This window comes from Bos indicus, chromosome 19 (genome assembly GCF_029378745.1).
Source record: "Bos indicus isolate NIAB-ARS_2022 breed Sahiwal x Tharparkar chromosome 19, NIAB-ARS_B.indTharparkar_mat_pri_1.0, whole genome shotgun sequence".
Classification (NCBI taxonomy): domain Eukaryota; kingdom Metazoa; phylum Chordata; class Mammalia; order Artiodactyla; family Bovidae; genus Bos; species Bos indicus.
The window spans coordinates 11,434,481-11,459,639 of record NC_091778.1 but is presented as its reverse complement, the minus strand read 5'-3'; the positions used below and the strand labels follow the sequence as shown (position 1 = coordinate 11,459,639).

Genomic DNA, 25,159 nt, shown 5'->3' with positions numbered 1-25,159 from the left:
TTTAAACACATCAGTAGCACAGAAGGATGATATTCAAAGTATATATTGATACAGTGGCAGCACTTACCAACTAATCACCTCATGTGTGCTCTTTTCCATGTGTTTTTTGCTATCTATCTGATTATACTTTCACATTTTTCTGTAACGACATTCAATTTTTCTAAGTTTGTATATAGTTTAAGATATATGTATACAGTTTAATATATATGCACAGCCATTGCTGAAAATAACTGTACATTTTAGTCTACTTTATTAAGCAGGAAAATGTGTGCATGCTAAGTCACTTCAGTCATGTCCAACTCTTTGTTACCCAATGGATAGTAGCCTGCCAGGCTCCTCTATCCATGGGGATCCTTCAGCAAGCATACTGGAGTGGGTTACCGTTTCCTTCTCCAGGGGATCTTCCAGACCCAGGGATGGAACCCGCATCTCCTACACCTCCTGCATTGGCAGGTGTGTTCTTTACCACTAATGCCACCTGGGAAGATAAAGGATGAATGATTCCACTGTTAGCAAGATATCAGTAGGAACAAGCGAGTTGGGAAAAAAGTCTTCACTGACAAGTAAGGAAGATTTCCCTGAAAACAGGAATGCAGAGAAAACAGAGAAGCTGAAAAGAACTGATACCCTGCTGTGCAGAATATGTTTCAGGGTGCAACTGCAGAACGTTACTTCTAGTGACACTCTGAGACTCAAACAGATGCTTCAATTTCCTCCTTGAGGAATTAAAGTTTAGGACTCAGAAATAACCAGTGTCCATCAGCAATATTTACCCTCAAACTTATCACCTGCTAAATCAATCTGTGGCAAAATGCCCCGATTTGGGCAATACTTTGCCTTGTAACCATGGGTGAAAGATTAAAAGGTCAGGTGAGGATTTTATCAGTTGATTTTTTTTTTAAATTCTTTGCCATTGAACCCTAGTAAACCCTACTGCTTAATTTAATTGGTCCATAGAAATAGGTTAGGAAGTATGAGAAAGTTATTTCCCTGCTATCCTAACTCTAGTTAACTTAGTGGGCATCTGAAATAAGTATATACATAGTATGATTCCAAGGGTAGTAAAATATGTACTTAAAGGATATATTTAAAAATATATTTTAAAAGGGAATACTTCAAAATACGTACTTAAAATATGTACTTCAAAATGTTAACAAAGATTATGTCTACGGATAGTGAGTTTTAGGAACTACTTTTTCTTTTTTCATTTCTATTATTTTCCAAATTTTCCATTAATACAATGAACATGAATTACGCAACTGTCAAAAATATTAAAATTCACAATGTCATTGAGAAACAATAAAAATAGCCTTTGAGAGTATGGCTTGCTCTTGATTTAATCCAAGGGGTACATCTTTGATCTTATTGGTATTTCATTAATACACTGCTGCTGCTAAGTTGCTTCAGTTGTGTCCGACTCTGTGCGACCCCATAGACGGCAGCCCACCAGACTCCTCCATCCCTGGGATTCTCCAGGCAAGAACACTGAAGTGGGTTCATCAATACACTGTAGTTACAAAAAGTGTTCTTTGGACAAATAGATTAGGAAACACACGGAAAGTACCCAGCACAAAGTAGATAATTAGCAGACAATAAGCTATTATTTTAAGTGTAGGTTACAATTTGTACTAGAGGCTAGAGACTCAAGCATTAATAAAATCTAAAATCGGCTCTTGAGGAACTCACAGTCTAATAAGGGAAGCAGATATCCTACCACAATATAATGCAATACAACCTACGTGTTACCTGGGTAAGAACAAAGCAGGCCTATACCATTTAATTTTTAAAACAAAGCATTTTCTACTTTCAAGGACAATCAATCAGCAAAAAGCCAAAGTGTTCATTAAAACTTTGAAAACATTAAGTACACTGGTGATCTCATTTTTTCCTCATTCAAGTCAAAGTTCTATTGCAAAATATGAATGTGACCCCATGTATCCATGCTTACATTTCTAAACAATTCTATGGCATTCAAAGTGCTTTCTGTACACCTAATCCTCATAACAACCCAAAGGGAAGCAAGGTAAATGATTTACATTTATAGATAAGGAAACTAAAACTGAAGCTTATTCCCAAGGCTAACTAGTTATAGATCCAGAATCTGACTCAGGTGATAATGCTTTTATAGAGACATAACAGTATACAGTAACAGTTTTTTTAAGTTAAAGCAATTCAGGTGTATATACTTTATACACCTATCGTGATCAATGTTTCAATCTTGGAGTGGTTATACACCTGGGTTACATGAAATACGTTATCTGCAATGTTGATGATATGCATGGAGAAATATGCACAGATAGCACCACTTGCTATTATCAGTGTCCAAGAGAAAAATAAAAAGCAAGTAGAAGCTGACTGCTTCCTAGTCTATTATTTTCCAGAAACTTACTATCTTGAGTTCCAAAGTGGTTTTTAGTAAATATATTCTCTATCACTCTGGTTCAACTGTATTCTTTGATATACATACTCAACAAAAAATATATTAAGCACTATCACACAGGAACTTACTAAGTGCTTCAGGACTGTACATAGATTTCATATCCTACAGAGTTAACAATATTATTTCTTCTGAAATAAAATCTAGATCACCCACAATGACAGTTTAGAAAGCTTTTTAAGAAGATCTAGTTTTATTTTGTTTTGATTTGGGTTTTTAGTAAGCATACTTTTTTTTTTTTTAAATCAGTAAACACTGATTTACTGATTTAAAAGTCAGCAGGTAATGACTACTACCATTGAAAATACTTCTACAGGGACAACTCAAACACAAAAGTTGTATTTTGGCTTTACCTACAGTTTACTTCTGTATCTATTAAAATATAGGTAAACCAAATGAGAACTAACATGTCATTTAGCTGGTGATAGATCCCTTAAAATCTTTGATAGTTTTCATGAGTGGGAGACTAGCATAACCATTGAAGTCACTATTTAGTACTTTATCTTCTCTTTTGGCACACCACAGGGCATGCTGCTGCTGCTGCTGCTAAGTCGCTTCAGTCCACGCTCATTGCATTGGAAGTGCAAGTCCTAACCACTGGACCACCTGGGAAGTCCTACGTTTGTTTAACTGATAAAATTATACAGATTTTACAGCAGCGTGCAAATGTACTTCTGTGATATTTAAAACCTTATTCCTGGCCTGCAAGGAGATCCAATCAGTCCATCCTAAAGGAGATCAGTCCTGGGTGTTCATTGGAGGGACTGATGTTGAAGCTGAAGCTCCAATATTTTGGCCACCTGATGCGAAGAGCTGACTCATTTGAAAAGACCCTGATGCTGGGAAAGATTGAGGGCGGGAGGAGAATGGGACCACAGAGGATGAGATGGTTGGATGGCATCACCGACTCAATCGACAAGAGTCTGGGTAAACTCCGGGAGTTGGTGATGGACAGGGAGGCCTGGTGTGCTGCAGTTCATGGGGTTGCAAAGAGTTGGACACGACTGAGTGACTGAACTGACTGACTATTCCTGGCCCATTTTTATTAACAAAAGGAGTAATGGTACTAAATTAAAATTTTGACTGTAAACTCCTAGAATTTACCATTTCAAGTAAATTCCAAGCAATTTTAACCTAGTTTAACATTCAGCTCTAAAGAACAGCTAAAACTGAATGAAATAATCCAAACTTACAACATCTTATACATCATACTTGAAATGAAAATAAAAGCATATTATTACACAATAATGAAGAGGCAAAGATGTGGCCTGCTGTCTGAGAAATGAGAGGGGGAACTATCTAGGTTCCTTCTGGCAAGGCACTGTTTCAAAAGAAACTTCTTTGTTGTCTTCAAACAATAAGGTCCTGTCACAAAACCCAATCTTTTTTTTTTTTTTGGAAATCCACACATCACTCCTGGGGTGCAAGGTGGGGTTGGGGAAAAAAAAAAAATAGGTGCGAGGTTTGAAGCCTTGGGAATCAGGACACCCCCGTTTCTTGTCCCAGTCCAGCTCAAGCTCTAACTGTGACCTTGGGAAGTGTCCCCGGCTCGGGAACTTGGATTCCCCCTCTTCTCAGTTACCCTGCTCAGGAGGAGGGATGGAGGGGTGGAGAACTGGGACCGGCCCCCAGGGACTGCGGATGCCCGGGCTGCACCACGCTCCACGTTCACGCAGCTCCTCGGCCCTGGAAAGCAGTTCGCCCCATCTTCCCACAAGCTCCGCCACTGGCTTGTCTCGGAACAAGTCTGTTCCCGGGTTCCCCCGGCAGGATGCCCGCGGATCGGCCCGGGGCTCCCCACTGGTGCCTCCGCTGCAGGGAATCGACCCTGAGATTATCCTTCCCTTCGCCGAGAAGTCTCCCATCTACCGTTCATTCTCACCCCGGTCCTTCCTCCTTCGGAGAACCCCTGACTTCCCTGCCCCCAAGAGATTCCCACCTTGGCTCAGTTTCAAGACCCTCTCTTTCCTTCAGAAGACCTCCCCTTCACATTGTCTTTACCTCCAGGGGACCCTCAGTTCACACACGCCCATCCTTCCTCAGATTCACACGTATTTCCACCCGCCTGCCTTTTGCCGAGGAGCCTCAGCTCCAGTCGCGGGGCCGGGGGGTAGGGTGGGGGGAGCCTCCCCCACTTCCGCCATCTGGTTTTGGGGACCCCTCTCACCTCCGCGGTGAGAGATGTGTTTACTGAGGAATCGTTGCTTCTTTCGCTGGTGCAGCAAGGTCGGGTATTTGAGCAACAAGAATGAAGTCACCAAGTACCCTCCCAGGGTGGAGAGGAGGTAAAAAGCCGCGGTGGACGACATCTCAGCCCCCGTGTGAGGAAGCCTCCCGCCGCCTGGCCCTCTGAACTCCGCTGATACGGTCGCAACGGCTGCGCCGGCGGCGGCGGCGGCTGCTGCTCGAGATCTGCTCGCCCCCAGCCGGCGCCCGCGGTGCAGCGCACTCGTCGGCGCCTGCCCACCGCGCACGCGCAGCCGGACTCGGGCAGCCGAGCAACAAAGGAGCCCCGGCACGCAGGCGCGCTCCGGTAGGAGCCTGCGGAGGTCCCAGCGCGGGCGTCTGTCACCTAGCTTTGTGGTCCGGCTCGCGGCCTTATAAAGGAGAAAGCTTGGAAACCCGCCAGTGCCTCTGCCGTCGTTCCCACACAAAAGGCTGTTCAAGGAGAGCCTTCAGGAAGGCCTGACGTAATTAGAAAGTCCACGTCAGAAAAGAATCACTCCGGGTCGCGTCGTTAGCCTCTGCTCGAGGAAATGCAAAGAACTCTTACCGCAGGAGGAGTTAAGGCTTATTAAAGCGAATAATAAACACACCCATTTGTCTAGCCAAGCGAGAACTTTCTCCGTTGTCGCACATATGCGAGGTGCCAGTTTATCAGTCAAATATTTGAGAGATGGCTCTTCGCACATTTCTCTGAAATTGCAAACTTCGTTCCTCGGACATGGTCGACAAATATTTGTGGACTTGTTCAAAAATAAGGAAACGTTGACAGTGTTACAGGTTATCACTTCAGTCTTGGGAAGACTGGAAACTAAATTCCCTTTCATTCTACACATTCCAAACTATAGTTCTAAGAGTCACATTTAAGTGCAAAAGAATTAACCCAGGGCTGAGGAAGAAAATTTGGTCATAAGAACAGATCTCCCACAGAAGTAGAAGGCAGAGTGATTATTTAAAATCATGTGACTCTGACCTGAAGCAAACTTCTGTTTTCTTATCTGAAAAATGAGGAACATTTTTACTAAATGATAACTTACAACTCTTTCTGTTAATAATGACTTCCAAAGATTCTTGTGTCCTTTAAGAGGAATTTAAATAAAATTTAATTTTATTTTATAAATTTAATAAAATTTAGAGGATTCTTGAAAACAAAGGCCTTCAGTAGATTTTAAAAAGTAGCAGAAAAAGACTTTTACATCAGTTCACCATCATAGTGAGGCAGGAGGTAGATGGGCCCCAGGCTAGGTATTTACAACTGGTCTCCTGTTTCCTGGGATGAAAAAAAGATGGGCTTCAGGCTGGACATTTAAAATTAGCCTCCAGTTTGCATTCCCTGAGACAGGAGATAGATGGGCTCCCATTTGCCCTCTGAAATGGAAGTAACATCACAAATAGAGTAAATAGCCAGGCTTTGTCTCCTGTGTCACCTTAATATAGTCATGACAGCAACAGAGAGGGGCTAAACCTTGTTTGAGTAAAGGGTCAGGACGTCATATATTTCCCATCCTTGGGGCAAGGGAGACATTTCACAGGTGGAGAAAGGCTCCTTGGGGGTCAAAAAGAAGAGGGCACCACCCCATAATATGTGACGCTAAGGCTCCCACATAGGACTCTGGGCTGGAATCCAACTTGGAAAAAAGTTGCATACACATGTTGGAGAGGGTGCTAGGGTAGGTCAGGTGTGGAAAAAGAAACCAGATAATTGGCCAAAGGTAAACAAAAAACCAGAACTGTCCTATAGAAATGACTTAGCCACCCCGGTACTGCCACTCCTCCCTGGGGAGGACACCCACACCTTTTCTCTCCAGGTGTGCATCTCTGCCTTGCTTCTATCTTAGCTGTTCCTGTGTGCTCTCCCATTTGTTGTTGTGCTGTCTCTGATAATATACTTTGTACTTGCATTTACAGTTTTTGCCTCCATGAGAAATGCATTTTTCACTGGGTACTAGAGCCAGTGAAATATATAGCTTCCGGCCTCTAGCCCTTGCTGGTTTGGTGGCTAGGATTTCTGGTTTTCATCCAGGCTACCCAGTTTCAATTCCTGGGCAGGGAATTAAGCTCTCACTTCATGCCACTGCTCACTACTGCTTCTCCGAGATTAATAGTAGTCTTATTTTTTGGTTTAACACCAGTATACCCAAAGAAATGATAAAGCCTTTATAGAAGAAAGAGAACTAAGTATAAAAAATTCCAAATACAAGCAAACTTAAAAACTTTTTAAGGAAATGTTTTGAAATATCACATTTCACATTTAAGCCCTTGATACATCTGAAATTGACTTTGATGAAAGTTGTGAAGTAGGAATTTAATTTTTTCCCCCATATGAATAACTAGGTGTCCTTACATCTGTTTGTTTCTGTGTTCTGTGAGCCAGTCCCTGGACCCATACTACCTTGTCTTATTTAACGTAATCTTTATATATGTTATTGCAAGTTCCATTTTTTTTTTTAAATTTAAGGAAACTCACAAGTTGAAAACTACTGCTTTGTTAGGAATTAGGGAAAGTATCTGTTTCAGTCAGTTCAGTTGCTCAGTCGTGTCCAACTCTTTGCGACCCCATGAATCGCAGCATGCCAGGCCTCCCTGTTCATCTGTTTAGGGCTGTCAAATTATATCCTATAGATTTGCTGTGCTCATGTTTGTTTCCCTCTTCTAAAATGTCACTTGACAGCAATTTTCTTTAAATTTGATGACTATTTTATGATTAGTACAGACATATATATATGATTAGGGCTTCCCAGGTGGCTCAATGGTAAAGAATCTGCCACCAAACAGGAGACTCAGGTTCGATCCCTGGGTCTGGAAGATCCCCTGGAAGAGGAAATGGCAACCCACTCCAGTATTCCTGCCTGGAAAATTGCATTGACAGAGGAGCCTGGCAGGTTACAGTCCATGGGGTCACAAAAGAGTCAGACATGATTTAGAGACTAAACAACAAGTATATGATAAATACTACCAGGGAAAAAAATATGTAACTAAGACTAACCTTCAACTATAGAGGTACCATTAGTCAGATAGAGCTTTGAACTTAGAACCCATAGACACAGCTATACCATTTACAAACTGAGTGACTTTGGGCATATCACTTAGTTTTGGCCTCAGTTTCACATTTATAAAACTTGAGATAATAACATCTAACCTCAAAGCAGTGTTTTGAGGATCTAAGGAAGTAAAATCAAAGTATTAAAAGTAACCTAGAGAGTTCCCTGGTGGCCTACTTGTTAGGATTCAATGCTTTCATTGCTGTGGCCCAGGTTCAATTCTGCAAGCTGCACAGCATAGCCAGTGTAAAAAAAAAATGTGTGTGTGTGTGTATATATATCCTATATAAGTAAAGTGTTATATCAAAAGATAGAATTCTTTCCTTCTGTGGACTTAAATTCACAACATAAAAGTTGAGAGTTATGTTTTATTGGGGGTGGGGGATGGGGAGAAAGAATTTTAAGACTTCAAGCCCGGGAGATAACCCTGTGAGAATTGCTCTGAGGAGGGGAGGGTTGGAGCCAGGTTATATAGAAGTTTTGCCACAAAGGGCAGGTAGTCTGAACCTCAAAAGAAAACCAGATATTCCAAGTTAAGGAATTCAGTGCCTTTCTATATATGGGAACATGCAAGAGTCTGGCTCACTGAAATCATTTCTTTGATATGTACCTCAGCTATCTGGGGGCAGTATCCAGTGTCTTCCAAACATCCTGAGTTTCCTCAGGGCTCACCATAAGCAGTGGCTGCAGACTGATGGCTGCTAGATGGAGGTATTCTTTCCTTCCTTCATTCCCTCAGGGCTCACCAGCTCACCACCCACAGTGGCTACAACTGCCAATGACGGTAACATCCTTTGTTTATTGATATGGCAGGAAATATTCCATTTCTCACTTCTCTAAAACATTACCAACAAATTTGGGGACAGTATACAGAATTATTCAAAATAAATAACCAAGCCGGAGTACATATGCCTTATTGGAGGCCCAAAACTTCCAATGAAACATTAATGAAAGAACAAATGAAGTGTAACAGAAGAAAGGCATCTTTTAAAAATTGCACCAATATGATGAGAGAAGTCTTCCAAGACGAATGCCATATTTTGATGGGAATTTATAGGGGTGCCAAAATTAATAAGACATCTTTTAAACCAAGAAAGGAAATGAGCACAAGAAATCAAGTGTCATGGGGGAAAGGGTTGAAAAAGAAAAGAGTATCAGAAATCACTGGCCTGTTTCACTGAGACGAGAAAACTGCTACCTGGATAGGTTAAGCAGTTTGCCAAGACAATATAGCTACTGCTGATTGTTTAACAAGGTCACGAATCTTAACTCAGTTCAAGGGGCTGGATCTTCTAAAAGTATTGATCATCTGAAAAATAAAAAGATTTGGAAAATAGTCTTGCCCTTTGAAGATAATATTAAGGAAATCCCCACTTAAAAAGTGTCTATTGAAGCATTTCAGAGGTAGCAGATCCAGGATGCAGTATAGTGAAAAGAACATTCATGCTAGTCAAATAACTCATTAACTTGTAATTTCAACCCCACCTACAGATGCATTGCCCAAATTATTAGTGTTCTACAAGCAGATGCAATTGACTAGGAACATATATCATTGAGACCAGAAGGCATTTACCCAAGTTCTAAGTTCAGTTCAGTTCAGTCGCTCAGTCGTGTCTGACTCTTTACGACCCCATGAATTGCAGCACGCCAGGCCTCCCTGTCCATCACCAACTCCCGGAGTTCACTCAGACTCACGTCCATCGAGTCAGTGATGCCATCCAGCCATCTCATCCTCTGTCGTCCCCTTCTCTTCCTGCGCCCAATCGCTCCCAGCATCAGAGTCTTTTCCAATGAGTCAACTCTTCGCATGAGGTAGCCAAAGTACTGGAGTTTCAGCTTTAGCATCATTCCCTCCAAAGAAATCCCAGGGCTGATCTCCTTCAGAATGGACTGGTTGGATCTCCTTGCAGTCCAAGGGACTCTCAGGAGTCTTCTCCAACACCACAGTTCAAAAGCATCAATTCTTCGGCACTCAGCTTTCTTCACAGTCCAAATCTCACGTCCATACATGACCACAGGAAAAACCATAGCCTTGACTAGATGGACCTTTGTTGGCAAAGTAATGTCTGTGCTTTTGAATACGCTATCTAGGTTGGTCTTAACTTTCCTTCCAAGGAGTAAGCGTCTTTTAATTTCATGGCTGCAGTCACCATCTGCAGTGATTTGGGAGCCCAAAAAAATAAAGTCTGACACTGTTTCCACTGTTTTCCCATCTATTTCCCATGAAGTGATGGGACCAGAGGCCATGATCTTCGTTTTCTGAATGTTGAGCTTGAAGCCAACTTTTTCACTCTCCACTTTCACTTTCATCAAGAGGCTTTTTAGCTCCTCTTCACTTTCTGCCATAAGGGTGGTGTCATCTGCATATCTGAGGTTATTGATATTTCTCCCGGCAATCTTGATTCCAGCTTGTGCTTCTTCCAGTCCAGCGTTTCTCCTGATGTACTCTGCATATAAGTTAAATAAGCAGGGTGACAATATACAGCCTTGACGTACTTCTTTTCCTATTTGGAACCAGTCTGTTGTCCCATGTCCAGTTCTAACTGTTGCTTCCTGACCTGCATACAGAGTTCTCAAGAGGCAGGTCAGGTGTTCTGGTATTCCCATCTCTTTCAGAATTTTCCACAGTTTATTGTGATTCACCCAGTCAAAGGCTTTGGTATAGTCAATAAAGCAGAAATAGATGTTTTTCTGGAACTTTCTTGCTTTTTCCATGATCCAGCGGATGTTGGCAATTTGATCTCTGGTTCCTCTGCCTTTTCTAAAACCAGCTTGAACATCAGGAAGTTCACGGTTCACATATTGCTGAAGCCTGGCTTGGAGAATTTTGAGACTAGAGATCTCTTCAAGAAAATTAGAGATACCAAGGGAACATTTCATGCAAAGATGGGCTCGATAAAGGACAGAAATGGTATGGACCTAACAGAAGCAGAAGATATTAAGAAGAGGTGGCAAGAACACACAGAAGAACTGTACAAAAAAGATCTTCACGACCCAGATAATCACGATGATGTGATCACTGACCTAGAGCCAGACATCCTGGAATGTGAAGTCAAGTGGGCCTTAGAAAGCATCACTACGAACAAAGCTAGTGGAGGTGATGGAATTCCAGTTGAGCTATTCCAAATCCTGAAAGATGATGCTGTTAAAAGTGCTGCACTCAATATGCCAGTAAATTTGGAAAACTCAGCAGTGGCCACAGGACTGGAAAAGGTCAGTTTTCATTCCAATCCCAAAGAAAGGCAATGCCAAAGAATGCTCAAACTACCCAAGTTCTAAAGGAACTGATAAATTAAAGTGTAATACTATTCTAAATAAGAAAACTGCTGAAACAAACAGCTAGTGTGCAAATGGCACACTGCCATTTGGATTCTCAACTCTGACAATGGGAATCTGATAGTACTAGGTTAGAGCATGGTTCAAATTTCTCCAGGGCAATTTAGCAATATACATCAAAATGTAAAATGTGTATATCCCTTGATGCATCAGTTCGAGGCCTAAGAGTTTACTCTGCCAAGAAAATTTCACAAGTATTAATAAAAGATGTGTGCACCATGGTATTCCATAGTTCATAGAAATTCTAAATTTAAAAGAACCTAAATAAAGGACAGATTATATAAATCTTGATAAGAGAAAACAATGCATCCATTAATAATACTTTCATTTATTGACAGGAAAAAAGTCTACCACACACTGTAGAGTGAAAAAAAAAAAGTAAATTATAGAACAAGATATATTCTGATTGCAATTATATAAAACTGAATACATATCCAGGGAATTCCCTGGCAGTCCAGTGGTTAGAACTTCACACTCTCATTGCCAGGGACCTGGGGTAGACCCCTAGAGGGGGAACTAAGATCTCACTACTGCATGACTTGGCCCCACCAAAAAAAAAGAATACATATCCAAAGGTGCCTTTATGTATACAATGTTTAGGATATTCACTAAAATGCTGCCAATGGTTAACAGAGCACTAGCAAAGCAGTGGAACTTCAGGTAACATATTCTTATCTTTGTTTAAAAAATAAATTTTTAATAACAGATACAATTAATACATATTACTTTTCCAAAAACAACAAAAGTATGTTCAAAAACAAAAATTGTTTTAAGTGGGATTATAAACTAGTTTGGGCTTACCAGGTGGCACTAATGGTAAAGAGCCCACCTGACAAATAGATGGGGTAACAGTGGAAACAGTGAGAGACTTTATTTTTGGGGGCTCCAAAATCACTGCAGATGGTGATTGCAGCCATGAAATTAAACGAAATTTTTTTTTTTTTTTTTTTTTTAAATATGGAACGCTTCACGAATTTGCGTGTCATCCTTGCGCAGGGGCCATGCTAATCTTCTCTGTATCGTTCCAATTTTAGTATATGTGCTGCCGAAGCGAGCACTAAACGAAATTTTTTAAAAGACGCTTACTCCTTGGAAGGAAAGTTATGACCAACCTAGACAACATATTAAAAAGCAGAGACATTACTTTGCCAACAAAGGTCCATCTAGTCAAGATTGTGGTTTTTCCAGAAGTCATGTATGGTTATGAGAGTTGGACTATAAAAAAAAGCTGAGTGCTGAAGAACTGATGCTTTTGAACTGTGGTGCTGGAAAAGACTCTTGAGAGTCCCTTGGACTGCAAGGAGATCCAACCAGTCCATCCTAAAGGAGATCAGTCCTGGGTGTTCATTGGAAGGACTGACGCTAAAGCTGAAACTCCAATACTCTGGCCACCTGAATCAAAGAGCTGACTCATTTGAAAAGACCCTGATGCTGGGAAAGATTGAGGGCAGGAGGAGAAGGGGATGACAGAGGATGAGATGGTTGGATGGCATCACCGACTCAATGGACATGAGTTTGGGTAGGCTCTGGGAGCTGGTGTTGGACAGGGAGGCCTGGTATGCTGCGGTTCATGGGGTCGCAAAGAGTCAGACACGACTGAGCAACTGAACTGAACTGAACTGATGATGCAAGAGATGTAAAGAGACATGTGTTTGATCTCTGGATCGGGAAGATCCCCTGGAGGAGGGCATGCAACCCACTCTAGTATTCCTACCTAGGAAATCTCATGGACAGAGGAGCCTGGTAGGCCACAAGGCATAGGATCGCAAAGAGTAGGACAGGACTGAAGAGATTCAGCAGCATGCATGTAAACAAGGTAATCTTGCTTTCATGCTGACAAAATAACCAGGATAAAAGATAGAAGGCACTCAATACTCAAGTAAGTACATATAACTTTGTAGGAAAAAGGAAGTAACAAGCAACTATGGTGACATAGTACTCTAAGAGTTTCTGGGGGGCTTCCCTGATAGCTCAGTTGGTAAAGAATCCACCTGCAATGCAGGAGACCCCAGTTCAATTCCTGGGTTGGGAAGATCCGCTGGAAAAGGGAAGAAGTTACCCAGTCCAGTATTCTGGCCTGGGGAACTCCATGGACTGTATAGTTCATGGGGTCACAAAGAGTCAGACAGGACTGAGAGACTTTCATTTTGGGCTTCCCTTGTAGCTCAGGTAGTAAAGACTCCGCCTGCAATGTGGGAGACCTGGGTTCGATCCCTAGGTTGGAAAGATCCTCTGGAGAAGGGAAAAGCTACCCACTCCAGTATTCTGGCCCAGAGAAGTCCATGGACTGTATAGTCCACAGGGTTGCAAAGAGCTGGACACGACTCAGTGACTTTCATTTTCACTGAGTGTCTGGAATAAAAAAGAACAATAAGAGAAACCCAAGTAAGATGGTAGGTGTTGCGAGAGGGCATCAGAGGGCAGACACATTGAAACAATAATCACAGAAAACTAATCAATCTAATCACACAGACCACAGCCTTGTCTAACTCAGTGAAACTAAGCCATGCTGTGTGGGGCCACCCAAGATGGGCGGGTCATGGTGGAGAGGTCTGACACAATGTGGTCCACTGGAGAAGGGAATTGCAAACCACTTCAGTATTCTTGCCTTGAGAACCCCATGAACAGTATGAAAAGGCAAAATGATAGGATACTGAAAGAGGAACTTCCCAGGTCAGTAGGTGCCCCATATGCTACTGGAGATCAGTGGAGAAATAACTCCAGAAAGAATGAAGGGATGGAGCCAAAGCAAAAACAATACCCAGTTGTCGATGTGACTGGTGATAGAAGCAAGGTCCTATGCTGTAAAGAGCAATACTGCATAGGAACCTGGAAGGTTAGGTCCATGAATCAAGGCAAATTGGAAGTGGTCAAACAGGAGATGGCAAGACGAACATCGACATTCTAGGAATCAGTGAACTAAATGGACTGGAATGGGTGAATTTAACTCAGATGACCATTATATCTACTACTGTGGGCAGGAATCCCTTAGAAGAAATGGAGTAGCCATCATGGTCAACAAAAGAGTCTGAAATGCAGTACTTGGATGCAATCTCAAAAATGACAGAATGATCTCTGTTCATTTCCAAGGCAAATCATTCAATATCACAGTAATCCAAGTCTATGCCCCAACCAGTAACCCTGAAGAAGCTGAAGTTGAACAGTTCTATGAAGATCTACAAGACCTTTTAGAACTAACACCCAAAAAAGATGTCCTTTTCATTATAGGGGACTGGAATGCAAAAGTAGGAAGTCAAGAAACACCTGGGGTAACAGGCAAATTTGGCCTTGGAGTACGGAATGAAGCAGGGCAAAGGCTAATAAAGTTTTGCCAAGAGAACGCACTGGTCATAACAAACACCTCTTCCAACAACACAAGAGAAGACTCTACACATGGCTATCAGCAGATGGTCAATACGGAAATCAGATTGATTGTATTCTTTGCAGCCAAAGATGGAGAAACTCTATACAGTCAGCAAAAACAAGACCAGGAGCTGACTGTGGTTCAGATCATGAACTCCATACTGCCAAATTCAGACTTAAATTGAAGAAAGTAGGGAAAACCACTAGACTATTCAAGTATGACATAAATCAAATCCCTTATGATTATACAGTGGAAGTGAGAAATAGATTTAAGGGCCTAGATCTGATAGATAGAGTGCCTGATGAACTATGGACGGAGGTTTTTGACATTATACAGGATACAGGGATCAAGACCATCCCCATGGAAAAGAAATGCAAAAAAGCAAAATGGCTGTCTGGGGAGGCTTTACAAATAGCTGTGAAAGAAGAGAAGCGAAAAGCAAAGGAGAAAAGCAAAGATATACGCATCTGAATGCAGAGTTCCAAAGAACAGCAAGGAGAGATAAGAAAGTCTTCCTCAGCGATCACTGCAAAGACATAGAAGAAAACAACAGAATTGGAAAGACTAGAGATCTCTTCAAGAAAATTAGAGATACCAAGGGAACATTTCATGCAAAGATGGGCACAACAAAGGACAGAAATGGTATGGACCTAACAGAAGCAGAAGATATTAAGAAGAGGTGGCAAGAATACACAGAAGAACTGTACAAAAAATATCTTCATGACGCAGATAATCACGATGGTGTGATCACCCACCTAGAGCTAGACATCCTGGAATGCGAAGTCAAGTGGGCCTTAGGAAGCATCACTACAAACAAAGCCAGTTGAACTATTTTAAATCCTAAAAGGTGATGCTGTTAAAGTGCCGCACTCAATATGCCAGCAAATTTGGAAAACTCAGCAGTGGCCACAGGACTGGAAAAGGTCATTTTTCATTCCAGTCCCAAAAAAAGGCAACGCCAAAGAATGCTCAAACTACTGCACAATTGCACTCATCTCACACGCTAGCAAAGTAATGCTCAAAATTCTCCAAGCCAGACCTCAACAGTATGTGAACCATAAACTTCCAGATGTTCAAGTTGGATTTAGAAAAGGCAGAGGAACCAGAGACCAAATTGCCAACATCCATTGGATCATAGAAAAAGCAAAAGTTTCAGAAAAACATCTATTACTGCTTTATTGATTATGCCAAAGATCTTCACGACCCAGATAATCACGATGGTGTGATCATTCACCTAGAGCTGGACATCCTGGAATGTGAAGTCAGGTGGGCCTTAGGAAGCATCACTACAAACAAAGCTAGTGGAGGTGATGGAATTCCAGTTGAGCTATTTCAAATCCTAAAAGACAATGCTGTGAAAGTGCTGCATTCAATAGGCCAGCAAATTTGGAAAACTCAGCAGTGGCCACAGGACTGGAAAAGGTCCATTTTCATTTCAATCCCAAAGAAAGGTAATGCCAAAGAATGCTCAAACTACTGCACAATTGCACTCATCGCACACGATAGTAAAGTAATGCTCAAAATTCTCCAAGCCAGTCTTCAGGAATATGTGAACCATGAACTTCCAGATGTTCAAGCTGGTTTTAGAAAAGGCAGAGGAACCAGAGATCAAACTGCCAACATCCACTGGATCATAGAAAAAGCAAGAGAGTTCCAGAGAAACATCTATTTCTGGTTTATTGACTATGCCAAAGCCTTTGACTGTGTGGATCACAATAAAATGTGGAACATTCAAAATAAAATAAAATAAAATAAAATGTGGAACATTCTTCAAGAGATGGGAATACCAGACCACCTGACCTGCCTCTTGAGAAACCTGTATGCAAGTCAGGAAGCAACAGTTAGAATTGTACATGGAAAAACAGACTGGTTCCAAATAGGAAAAGAAGTACGTCAAGGCTGTATATTGTCACCCTGTTTATTTAACTTCTATGCAGAGTACATCATGAGAAACGCTGGGCTGGAGGAAGCACAAGCTGGAATCAAGATTGCCGGGAGAAATATCAAGAAACTTAGATATGCAGATGACACCACCCTTATGGCAGAAAGTGAAGAACTAAAGAGCCTTTTGATGAAAGTGAAAGAGGACTGAAAAAGTTGCCTTAAAGCTCAACATTCAGAAAACTAAGATCATGGCCTCTGGTCCCATCACTTCATGGCAGATAGATGGGGAAAAAGTGGAAACAGTGGCTGACTTCATTTTTCTAGGCTCCAAAATCACTGCAGATGGTGATTGCAGCCATGAAATTAAAAGACGCTTCCTCCTTGGAAGGAAAGTCATGACCAATCTAGACAGCATATTATAAAGCAGAGACATTACTTTGGCAACAAAGGTTCATGTAGTGAAGTGTATGGTTTTTCAAGTAGTCATGTATGTATGTGAGAGTTGGACTGTGAAGAAAGCTGAGCACCGAAGAATTGATGCTTTTGAACTGTGGTGTTGGAGAAGACTCTTGAGAGTCCCTTGGACTGCAAGGAGATCCAACAAGTCCATCCTAAAGGAGATTAGTTCTGGGTATTCATTGGAGGGACTGATGTTGCAGTTGAAACTCCAATACTTTGGCCACCTGATTCGGAGAGCTGACTCATTTGAAAAGATCCTGATGCTGGGATAGACTGAGGCCAGGAGGAAAAGGGATGACGGAGGATGAGATGGTTGGATGGCATCACTGATTCAATGGACATGAGTTTGAGCAAGCTCCGCGAACTGGTGATGGACAGGGAGGCCTGATGTGCTGCATGAGGTTGCAAAGAGTCCGTGGGGTCACAAAGAGTGGGACACCACTAAGCACCTGAACTGAAATGAAGAAATGGAATCTAAAACATGATACAATGAACTCATTTACAAAACAGAAATAGACTCACAGATATAGAAAACAAATTTATGGTTACCAAAGAGGTAAGGGTGCACAAGAGGAATAATCTAGGAATTTGGAATTAGCAGATACAAGCTGCTATATATAAAATAGAGATTTCCCTGGAGGTGCAATGGTTAGGATTCTGCACCTGTTGCCGGGGTTCACTCTCTGGTCAGGGAACTAAGCAAAATCCCACAAGCCTTGTGGTGTAGCCCAAAAATAAAAAAGGAACAACAGATAAACAACAAGGCATAGCACCAAGGACTATATTCAATATCCTATAATAAACCATAATGGAAAAGAATGCAAAAAAGGATATATATATACATTGATATATATACACACACATAACTCAATCACTTTGCTGTACACCAGAATCTAACACATTGTAAATATTTTAAAGATGTGTATTTAAAAATGCTACAGAAATTTAAATTAGGGTTGCCTCTGTAACCAAATGTAATCAGGGAAAATCACTTTCTAATTTAAGCAGTGAAGTCGTTCAGTGAAGAATGACATCAGCAAGGAAAGAAAGCAAAAAAGTCACAGGTTTGCTCTTCTGAAACCTATTTGTTCTCATAAACTACTTTTTTAAGTTCCTTTGACCTACAAGTTTACACAACCTAAGTAAAAGTCTTTTTTTAATAGCCTCTAAGTCAAGTCTTAGAACAATGGGCTTCCCTAGTGGTTCAGATGACAAAGAATCTGCCTGCAATGAGGAGATCCGGGTTCGATCCCTGGGTTGGGAAGATCCCCGAGGGAAGGGAATGGCTACCCACTCCAGTATTCTTGTGTGAAGAATTCCATGGACAGAGGAGCCTGGCAGGCTACAATCCATGGGGTTGCAAAGAGTCAGACACAACAGAGCGACTAACACTTACTTACAGAAAAATCTAGCCATATTTCTCAAATGCAACAACCAAGAACTACAATTAATACAACAGTAGTTGGGATTTTTAAAACTGATATAAAAAGAATGAATGATATAAGGGAAAAGGATGAAAAATAAGGACAGGATGAAAAAATGTAGACTAACTTTCATATTGGCTCAGATTCTCCCAACAAAACTACAGTAAAATAGGTATTTACTGTCTGAGCCACCAGGGAAGTCCAAAATAGGTATAAAAAGACACCTAATTAATTACAGGTTTAAATTGGCTGCTAGTTATATGTTTTTCTCTATAGGTTTGAAAATTTAAGATCTAATCAAAACCTAAGTAACTGTTTTATGCTGGTCTGGTAGCAAGATGTGTTAATCAAATACTACATTTCATATACAGTATTAAAATCGCCAATTCTATTTGCTCTGCATTTCAAAACCAACATGTCTAGGAAAATATAATCAATTACACTAGAATTTTGGTATACTAACTTATTTTGCACAACTTAGCTAGTGATAAGTCAGTGTCACTATTTTGATGGTGAAAGTTAATACTGATATGAACTGATAGAATTTGTATCACTTAGCAAACTGTTTCACAGTACAGCAATTTTCAATGAATAAAATGTGTACTAATATTTTGGACAAATAGGTTTTAGTTATTTAAAACTTCATTTAAAAAATGGTATCTCAGACTTCCCTGGTGGCGCAGTGGATAAGAATTCATCTGCCAGCGTAGGGGACACTAATTTGATCCCTGGTCGGGGAAAATCCCAAGTCACTGAGCAACTAAGGCCGTGTGCCACAACCACTAAGCCTGTGTTCTGGAGCCCAAGAGCTGCAAACACTGAGCCCACAAGCCACAGCTACGAAAGCCCACAGGCCTAGAGCCTGTGCTCCACAACAAGAGAAGCCACTGCGAGGAAGAGTTGCCCCACCTCGCCACACGAGAGAAAGCTCTCGCAAAAGCACTAAAAAACAGCCCAGCACAGCCAAAAATAAATAAATAAAACAATAAATAAAGTTTTTAAAAAATATGGTATCTCATCAGTCCAAGAATGAAACGGTGAGAACAAAGCAATGTAACTCAGGTACCAAAACTATGAGCCAAACAATATAGAACACTTTTTGCAATTAAGTACTCATACAATTACCAGATAACCTACTGGATCATCTTGTTCTGAATATAATTTCAGGAGCAGTGTTTTAAGGAAAATTCCAGCTAAAACATTATTTCAGTAAAAAACAAAACAGAACAAAACAAACCTCTGGCTCAACATGATAATGGGATATTCAGTTATAACAGAAATATTTTTTATTATGGACAGTAAAACAGAAATGAGAAAATAGAGGTATCAACCATGTATTTACGTCCTTTTCTAGAATAAACATTTATTAAGTTATACCCCCATTTACAATAAATACCAACAATATCAAGAAACAGTGGAACAATTACTGTCCAAATACTGAACTTCTGTAACCAAAACATATTTTGGGCTCAAGAAAACACAGTATTACACACCAAAAAAGATCCTGCAGTACACACCAAAAGCAAAACCCAGCTCAAGTTCAGGACTGTGCTGGCTGGAAAACACTTATTGTGTTACCGCTTTAAGAACCCCACGGAGCACCTTGTAACTCATCAATTGCACGTTTTCCTTCGGAGGGAAACAAGGTCCTCGCTCAGTCACGTAGGCGTAAGGAAACCTCAAAACCCAGAGGCCATCAGGTGGGAGAGTGATTTCTTGCTTTTCTGGGTAGAATACTGGACATGGTGGTGGGCCTGGCTGAACCTGAAAAACACAGGTTATATGATTATTTTAACATTTTTTCAATAAGAAACATCTGAAAGGGACTTCTCTGGTGGCCCAGTGGTTAAGAGTCTGCCTTGCAAAGCAGGGGATGAGGGTTGTACTCCTCATTGGGGAACTAAGATCTCACATGCAATGGGGCAATTAAACCCTTGCACTGCAACTAGAGAGACTGTGAGTTGCAACCAAGACCCCATGCAGCTAAATAAACAAATTAAAAAAAGAAAAAAAAAAAAGAAAAAGAAAGGTTAAGTGCCTAAACCAAGGACAGATTCAAAGAGCACATAAGCAGGTACACTCCTGATTTCAATCATATCTGATATTAAATAATCTCAAATATTATCCTGCTTTTCTACAGATTTTTAATTTCAAGTTCTGCCTCTAACTAAATGATGTGAATTGATGGTGTGAACTGATTAACACACCTACAATTTATTTTTTAAGAAACAGAAATTAGTTATTAATGTAAGAGGTATTTAAAATTAAGACCTGTTTAATTAGTTTGATACCCTGTCCTTTTTTTCAAACAATCGAAACAAACAACAAACATGATTGTCTAACAACACAAAAAGTTATATTTCTTACCTGAGGCGTTAAGATTATCTGCAAAGGAGCATCAGGAACCACCACAAAAAGCCTCATAAGTTGAGCATAATGTGGTTTCAGCCCTCTACCCTGAGAGGATGACAGAATATACAAGGGCATGTCACTATTCAGGGCTTTTAAAGCTGATTCCTTGGGGCCACTTCCCATTACTTTCATTACTTTGTCAGGTCCTGAGCACATAAATCTTCGACCTCGAGAGTCTTCGTATTCAAAGCCCACAAATGCTCGCGCTATGTCATCTCGCCGTCTTCCTCTGCCCATGACAACTGCACTTCTCTTACCAGGAACAGCCTTATTTGGAGCAGGCCAAGAATTCGTGTCTAAGTCTCCTTCATCTTCAGCTCTAGTCCTGATGACAATGTCCCAGGGCATAAGATAGTTTGTTCCTGGAATGAAGCCCTGTTGGTCCAAACCAGTATGAAAGTTGTAAGACTTAGCAGGGCCTAGTTTAACCAAAGACCAGCTGGAGAATTTGGGTAGGAGACCTTTGGGGCAATTTGAATGAAGCATGCCTGGGAGATATTCAACTGTGGATGCCTGCCGATCAACCAAGTTTGGTCTCTTCTCAGTTTTTACTTCACCTTGGCCATGAACTTCTGGATTATCTCCTCCTGCTTGTGGATCGGCTGGATAGGTACCTAAACTATCAGTAGACTGGCCTAAACTCAAAGCTAAACTCAGGCTTGTGCTCTCTCCTTGGGTTTGAGGTTCTTTCTCTTTAAGTTTATCAGCATCTGCATCTGGGGGAGCAGGAGATGATTCATTTTTGGCAGGAGCAGGATCTGGAGTACTTGGTTCAAATACTGGGAAATTGATGTGATCCAATTTTCCACAACATTTTTCTTCCAGAAGCTATGGAGGAAGGAAACAAACAAACAAATCCTGTGAACCTTTCATGGAAAGCAAACATTCTTGGACTTCCCTGGTGGCACAGTGGATAAGAATCTGCCTGCCAATGCAGGGGATATGAGTTCAATCCCTGGTTTGGGAAGATTCCACATGCCGTGGAGCATCTAAGCCCGTGTGCCACAACTACTGAGTCCGTGTGCCACAACTACTGAGTCCGTGTGCTGCAGTTACTGAAGCCTGTGTGCCTACAGCCTGTGCACCGCAGCAAGAGAAGCCAGCACAGTGAGAAGCCCGAGCACCACAATGAAGCATAGCAGCCACTCCCTGCAACTAGAGAAAGCAGCGCAAAGCAACGAAGACCCAGGGCAGCCAAAAATAAATAAAAGAAAACAACACGTTCTTCACACTAAAAAGCAAGAATCGACAGTTAACGGGTAAGCAAATAAGTACATATATAAAGAATTTTCTCATCACATATCACACTGCAAGTGACATTGACTTATCTATTAATAGACATTTTGCTTCTGAAAAGATACATTTTTACTCAGATGGTAGTTAGCTAAAGAGACAGAGAGAAGAGGAAGAAAAAAAATGCAGAATCTACCTGATAAAAGTCATAGTTAGCTGCCTTGATATCAAAGGGATCGTCTCGGGGTGCCTGTTTCCTTCCACAGTTACAGGCGCCAGTGGATCGAGCTCGGCTATTGTGATACAGCACAGGAGGATTTCTATCAGCCTCTGGTTTTTCTCCTGCAAAATATAAGTCATTATTCATTTTACATACAATGCAGACCCACATTTATTCTGCATTCAATTGTACCTAACCCTCAAATTTCTCCAAAGAGTTCTTTGGAAATGAGGAGGGGAAAAAAAAAACCCTCAACACACAAACACAAACCCACAAACACTTGATTAAACACACCTAACAGAAGCAGCAAGTGGAAATATATAGAAATAAAACATACTTTAAATATAAACTTCTAGAATTTCTAAGTAAAGTTTATCATCAACATAGTGACCATACATCTCATTCTGTTCATTTTACACAAAGTTCCAAGGTAAAAACATTAATATGAAATGCCTGAAACTCTGTATTATTTAACAGTTCTCATTTACTAATACCCTAGGGTTTGTTCTTTAAATACAAGAATGTAATTAGTAGTCATAGCTGATTTTTCTTTTTCCAGCAGGTGAGGAAACTTAAATCTGATGTACCTAAATTTCTGTAGGGCTCTCTTTTTAAAATGTCAATACATAGGGAACAAACTGTCTGAAAACAAGAATACAAACACAGCCCCAAATTTTGATTGTGAAATGCTAAGAAAACTTTAGCTACCTGATTTAGGTAAGGAGTGAAATTTGTGTACACAGTGTTGATCAGTTAAACTCCTCTCCTCACAGAGCTGATGGCCGTTGCTCCAAAACTTGTAGCAGTCTTCGTGTAACTGCATGGCATACTTGTGAAAGGCTGGACCCCTAGCATGTTGGCTGTACACTCGAAGAGCCTGGGCAAGCTGATTCTTGTGGACAGTCATTGTGTAATTATGAGGCAAATTTGACTGGTAGGCACTATGGGCCATCGGTAAAGCTTTTTGGCAACGGTTCTCTGAGAATTTTGTGTCAATATCCAAAAATCCTTCCAAGACTTTAATACTGCTTAAAATCTTAGATGTTAACTCCCCAGTGGGAGATGCTGGGTCCTCCTCTTTCCCATCAATAGCTACTTCATACAGTTTTGAAGCTGCTGAGATCCACTTCTGATAAGTAGGAAGTTCAAAATGGGAAGGCTGTGGGTTCCTGCCCACACTGTCATCAAAACCTTTCTTGCTTAGTACTAGCTCTACATGCTGCCATAGGAACTCTCGCAGCGTGAAATCCACTAGCTGCCCCGAAGAACTGGAACTGCTGGTGTCAGTGTGGAAAGAAAGCTGTTGTCTGCTGTGCTGCCTCATCACCTGGTATCGCCTGGACCCAGAAAGTGGTGCAGGGACCAACAAAGATTCAGGGTCTTTCACAGTACAGTGACTCTTAAGTTGGTCCAGCAACATGCCTACTGGATCCTCCTCCTGGCTTCCGGGAACTATGTACACAAAAGCTTGATTGGCAGGTACAGTAAAGAGGCAGTTGATACTCTGATTAGTCAAGACACGACTCTTCCGGAAGATTCTATAGATCTGGTCCTCCAGGGCATGCTGCAGTCTCCTTTTGGGAGAATGCTTCTTGGGCTTATCTGGATGAGCTGGGTCTTGGTTCCGAGGGGGTTCTACCTTGAGTGCTCCATTGAGTTGAAAAAGGAAAAGGAGTCTAGGTGGGCAAGGTCGGCAGTTTAGTTTCCAGTCTTTACCAACTGGACAATCCTTAATAGCTGTTTTGAGAAGGGGCAGTACTTTCTGTCTCAGTCCATCCAGGGCTCTGAATACTCGATCATAAGTGATGTCAAAGGAACAAGTGGGATGGACCAGAAGCAGGATGTGACAGACGGAGAAAAGGTAAAGGAGACTGAGGCACTGCACCTTCTCTTGATGCTTCCAGAACTCGTGCGCTTCTGCATGAGGTAAAGAGAGGCCACCTCCAGCTTCCCCGCTCTGAAGGGCCCGACAAGCCCGCAGAAGCTGGGAATTGTCACAGATGGAAGTAAGAAGAAGGTACAGAACTTTGCTTTCCTGGTTGTAATAGGCTTGCAGAAGGCTGTAATCCTGGGAACCTGGCTCAGTTCGGTTGCCTTCCGCGGCAGTTACACCTCCCCGAACTGGATCCCCGGCCCCGGCCCCGGCCCCAGCCCCAGGGTCCCCGGCTCCGCCAGCCTCCCCGACGGCCCCAGCCTCGGTCCTGATTCCAGCCCCCGAATCTCCAGGATCTTGGTGGCGAAAGAGGGGAAAGACCTGTCGGTCGCACACCGTGTTCACAAGTGAAAACTTCTCGGAATTCAGGCGCAGAGCCGTTTTGCCGAAGATTCCCACCACGCAGATCTCATCCTCCCGCCAAGGAGGCTCCGGTCCGCCAGCCGCGCTCCCACCACCCTCTGTAGGGGATCCCTCGGGACTCTCAGAGCTTGTCCAGGCTGAAGCGCCCATTAGAAGCTCTCTTAAGCTGACGGGACCCGCCATGGTGCTGAGACAACTCGCGAGTTCTTCCGGTCCGTCCAGTAAACGCAACCGGCTCTCGTCCAATGTCGAAATCGCTCCTCCGCGTCGCCAGTCCCTGCTTTCCTCTCACTTTAGGTTCCGCCTCTTGCTTCTCCTGTCCTAGTTTTTCACCAAGGTTTTATCAGTCTTACATCACTGCTGATTTAAGATTTTCCTTAGTCGGAGGAGACCCTAGGAATTGAAATATCAGAAAAACACTTGGAAGCAATTAGGGTTTTTGTTCTGCTTGATAGACAAAATGTTTAATGAGTTAAATGTTAGAAGTTGTAAAACACCTTAGTGAAGAGGAGAGTTGTGATTGTGACAATTCCAAAATGACAATAATTACATGCAAGGTAAAGGCAGAAGCAGTGGTTTTGAAAGGGAATTATATTCATACTATGCTAGATTTAATTCATGTCAAATATTTATAGAGCATCTGCTGCTGCTGCGAAGTCGCTTCGTCGTGTCCGACTCTGTGCGACCCCATAGACGGCAGCCCACCAGGCTCCCCCATCCCTGGGATTCTCCAGGCAAGAATACTGGAGTGGGTTGCCATTTCCTTCTCCAATGCATGAAAGTGAAAAGTGAAAGGGAAGTCGCTCAGTCGTGTCTGACTCTTCTCGACC

At 41.8% G+C, this 25,159-nt stretch overlaps 2 protein-coding genes and 1 non-coding gene across 6 annotated transcripts in view; all 3 read right to left on the bottom strand.

The window, feature by feature from the left end:
* GDPD1 (glycerophosphodiester phosphodiesterase domain containing 1) overlaps nucleotides 1–5,186 on the bottom strand; it is a 49,874-nt gene extending 44,688 nt beyond the window's left edge. For 2 of the 4 annotated variants that reach the window (XR_011561909.1, XM_070772579.1), the window contains exon 1: nucleotides 4,605–5,186. Coding sequence is in view for 2 of the 4 variants with exons in the window: in XM_070772579.1 (XP_070628680.1) it covers nucleotides 4,605–4,746 (142 nt within the window). In the remaining 2 variants the exon portion in view is untranslated. The remainder of the gene's footprint in view (nucleotides 1–4,604) is intronic. The other 2 variants (XR_011561908.1, XM_019982300.2) reach the window with 1 other exon arrangement.
* Nucleotides 5,187–8,480: 3,294 nt separating this feature from the next.
* SMG8 (SMG8 nonsense mediated mRNA decay factor) lies at nucleotides 8,481–24,542 on the bottom strand. The gene is made up of 4 exons (XM_019982176.2): nucleotides 22,742–24,542; nucleotides 22,010–22,155; nucleotides 20,536–21,408; nucleotides 8,481–19,932 (listed from the first exon to the last, which is right to left on the bottom strand). Exons 1-4 carry the CDS (start codon nucleotides 24,510–24,512, stop codon nucleotides 19,735–19,737), a joined length of 2,988 nt encoding a protein of 995 aa, XP_019837735.2. The 5' UTR covers nucleotides 24,513–24,542; the 3' UTR covers nucleotides 8,481–19,734.
* Nucleotides 11,989–12,095, bottom strand: LOC139177919 (U6 spliceosomal RNA). The gene has a single exon (XR_011562378.1). It is a non-coding gene; the product is annotated as a U6 spliceosomal RNA (small nuclear RNA).
* Nucleotides 24,543–25,159: the final 617 nt, after the last annotated feature.

Coding starts and splice junctions, on each gene's coding strand:
- SMG8 (XM_019982176.2), bottom strand. CDS start 24,512: ATGGCGGGTCCCGTCAGCTTAAGAGAGCTTCTAATGGGCGCTTCAGCC. Junction 22,156..22,741: donor TCACTCCTTACCTAAATCAG/GTAGCTAAAGTT, acceptor TATATTTTGCAG/GAGAAAAACCAGAGGCTGAT. Junction 19,933..20,535: donor AGATAATCTTAACGCCTCAG/GTAAGAAATATA, acceptor TGTGTTTTTCAG/GTTCAGCCAGGCCCACCACC.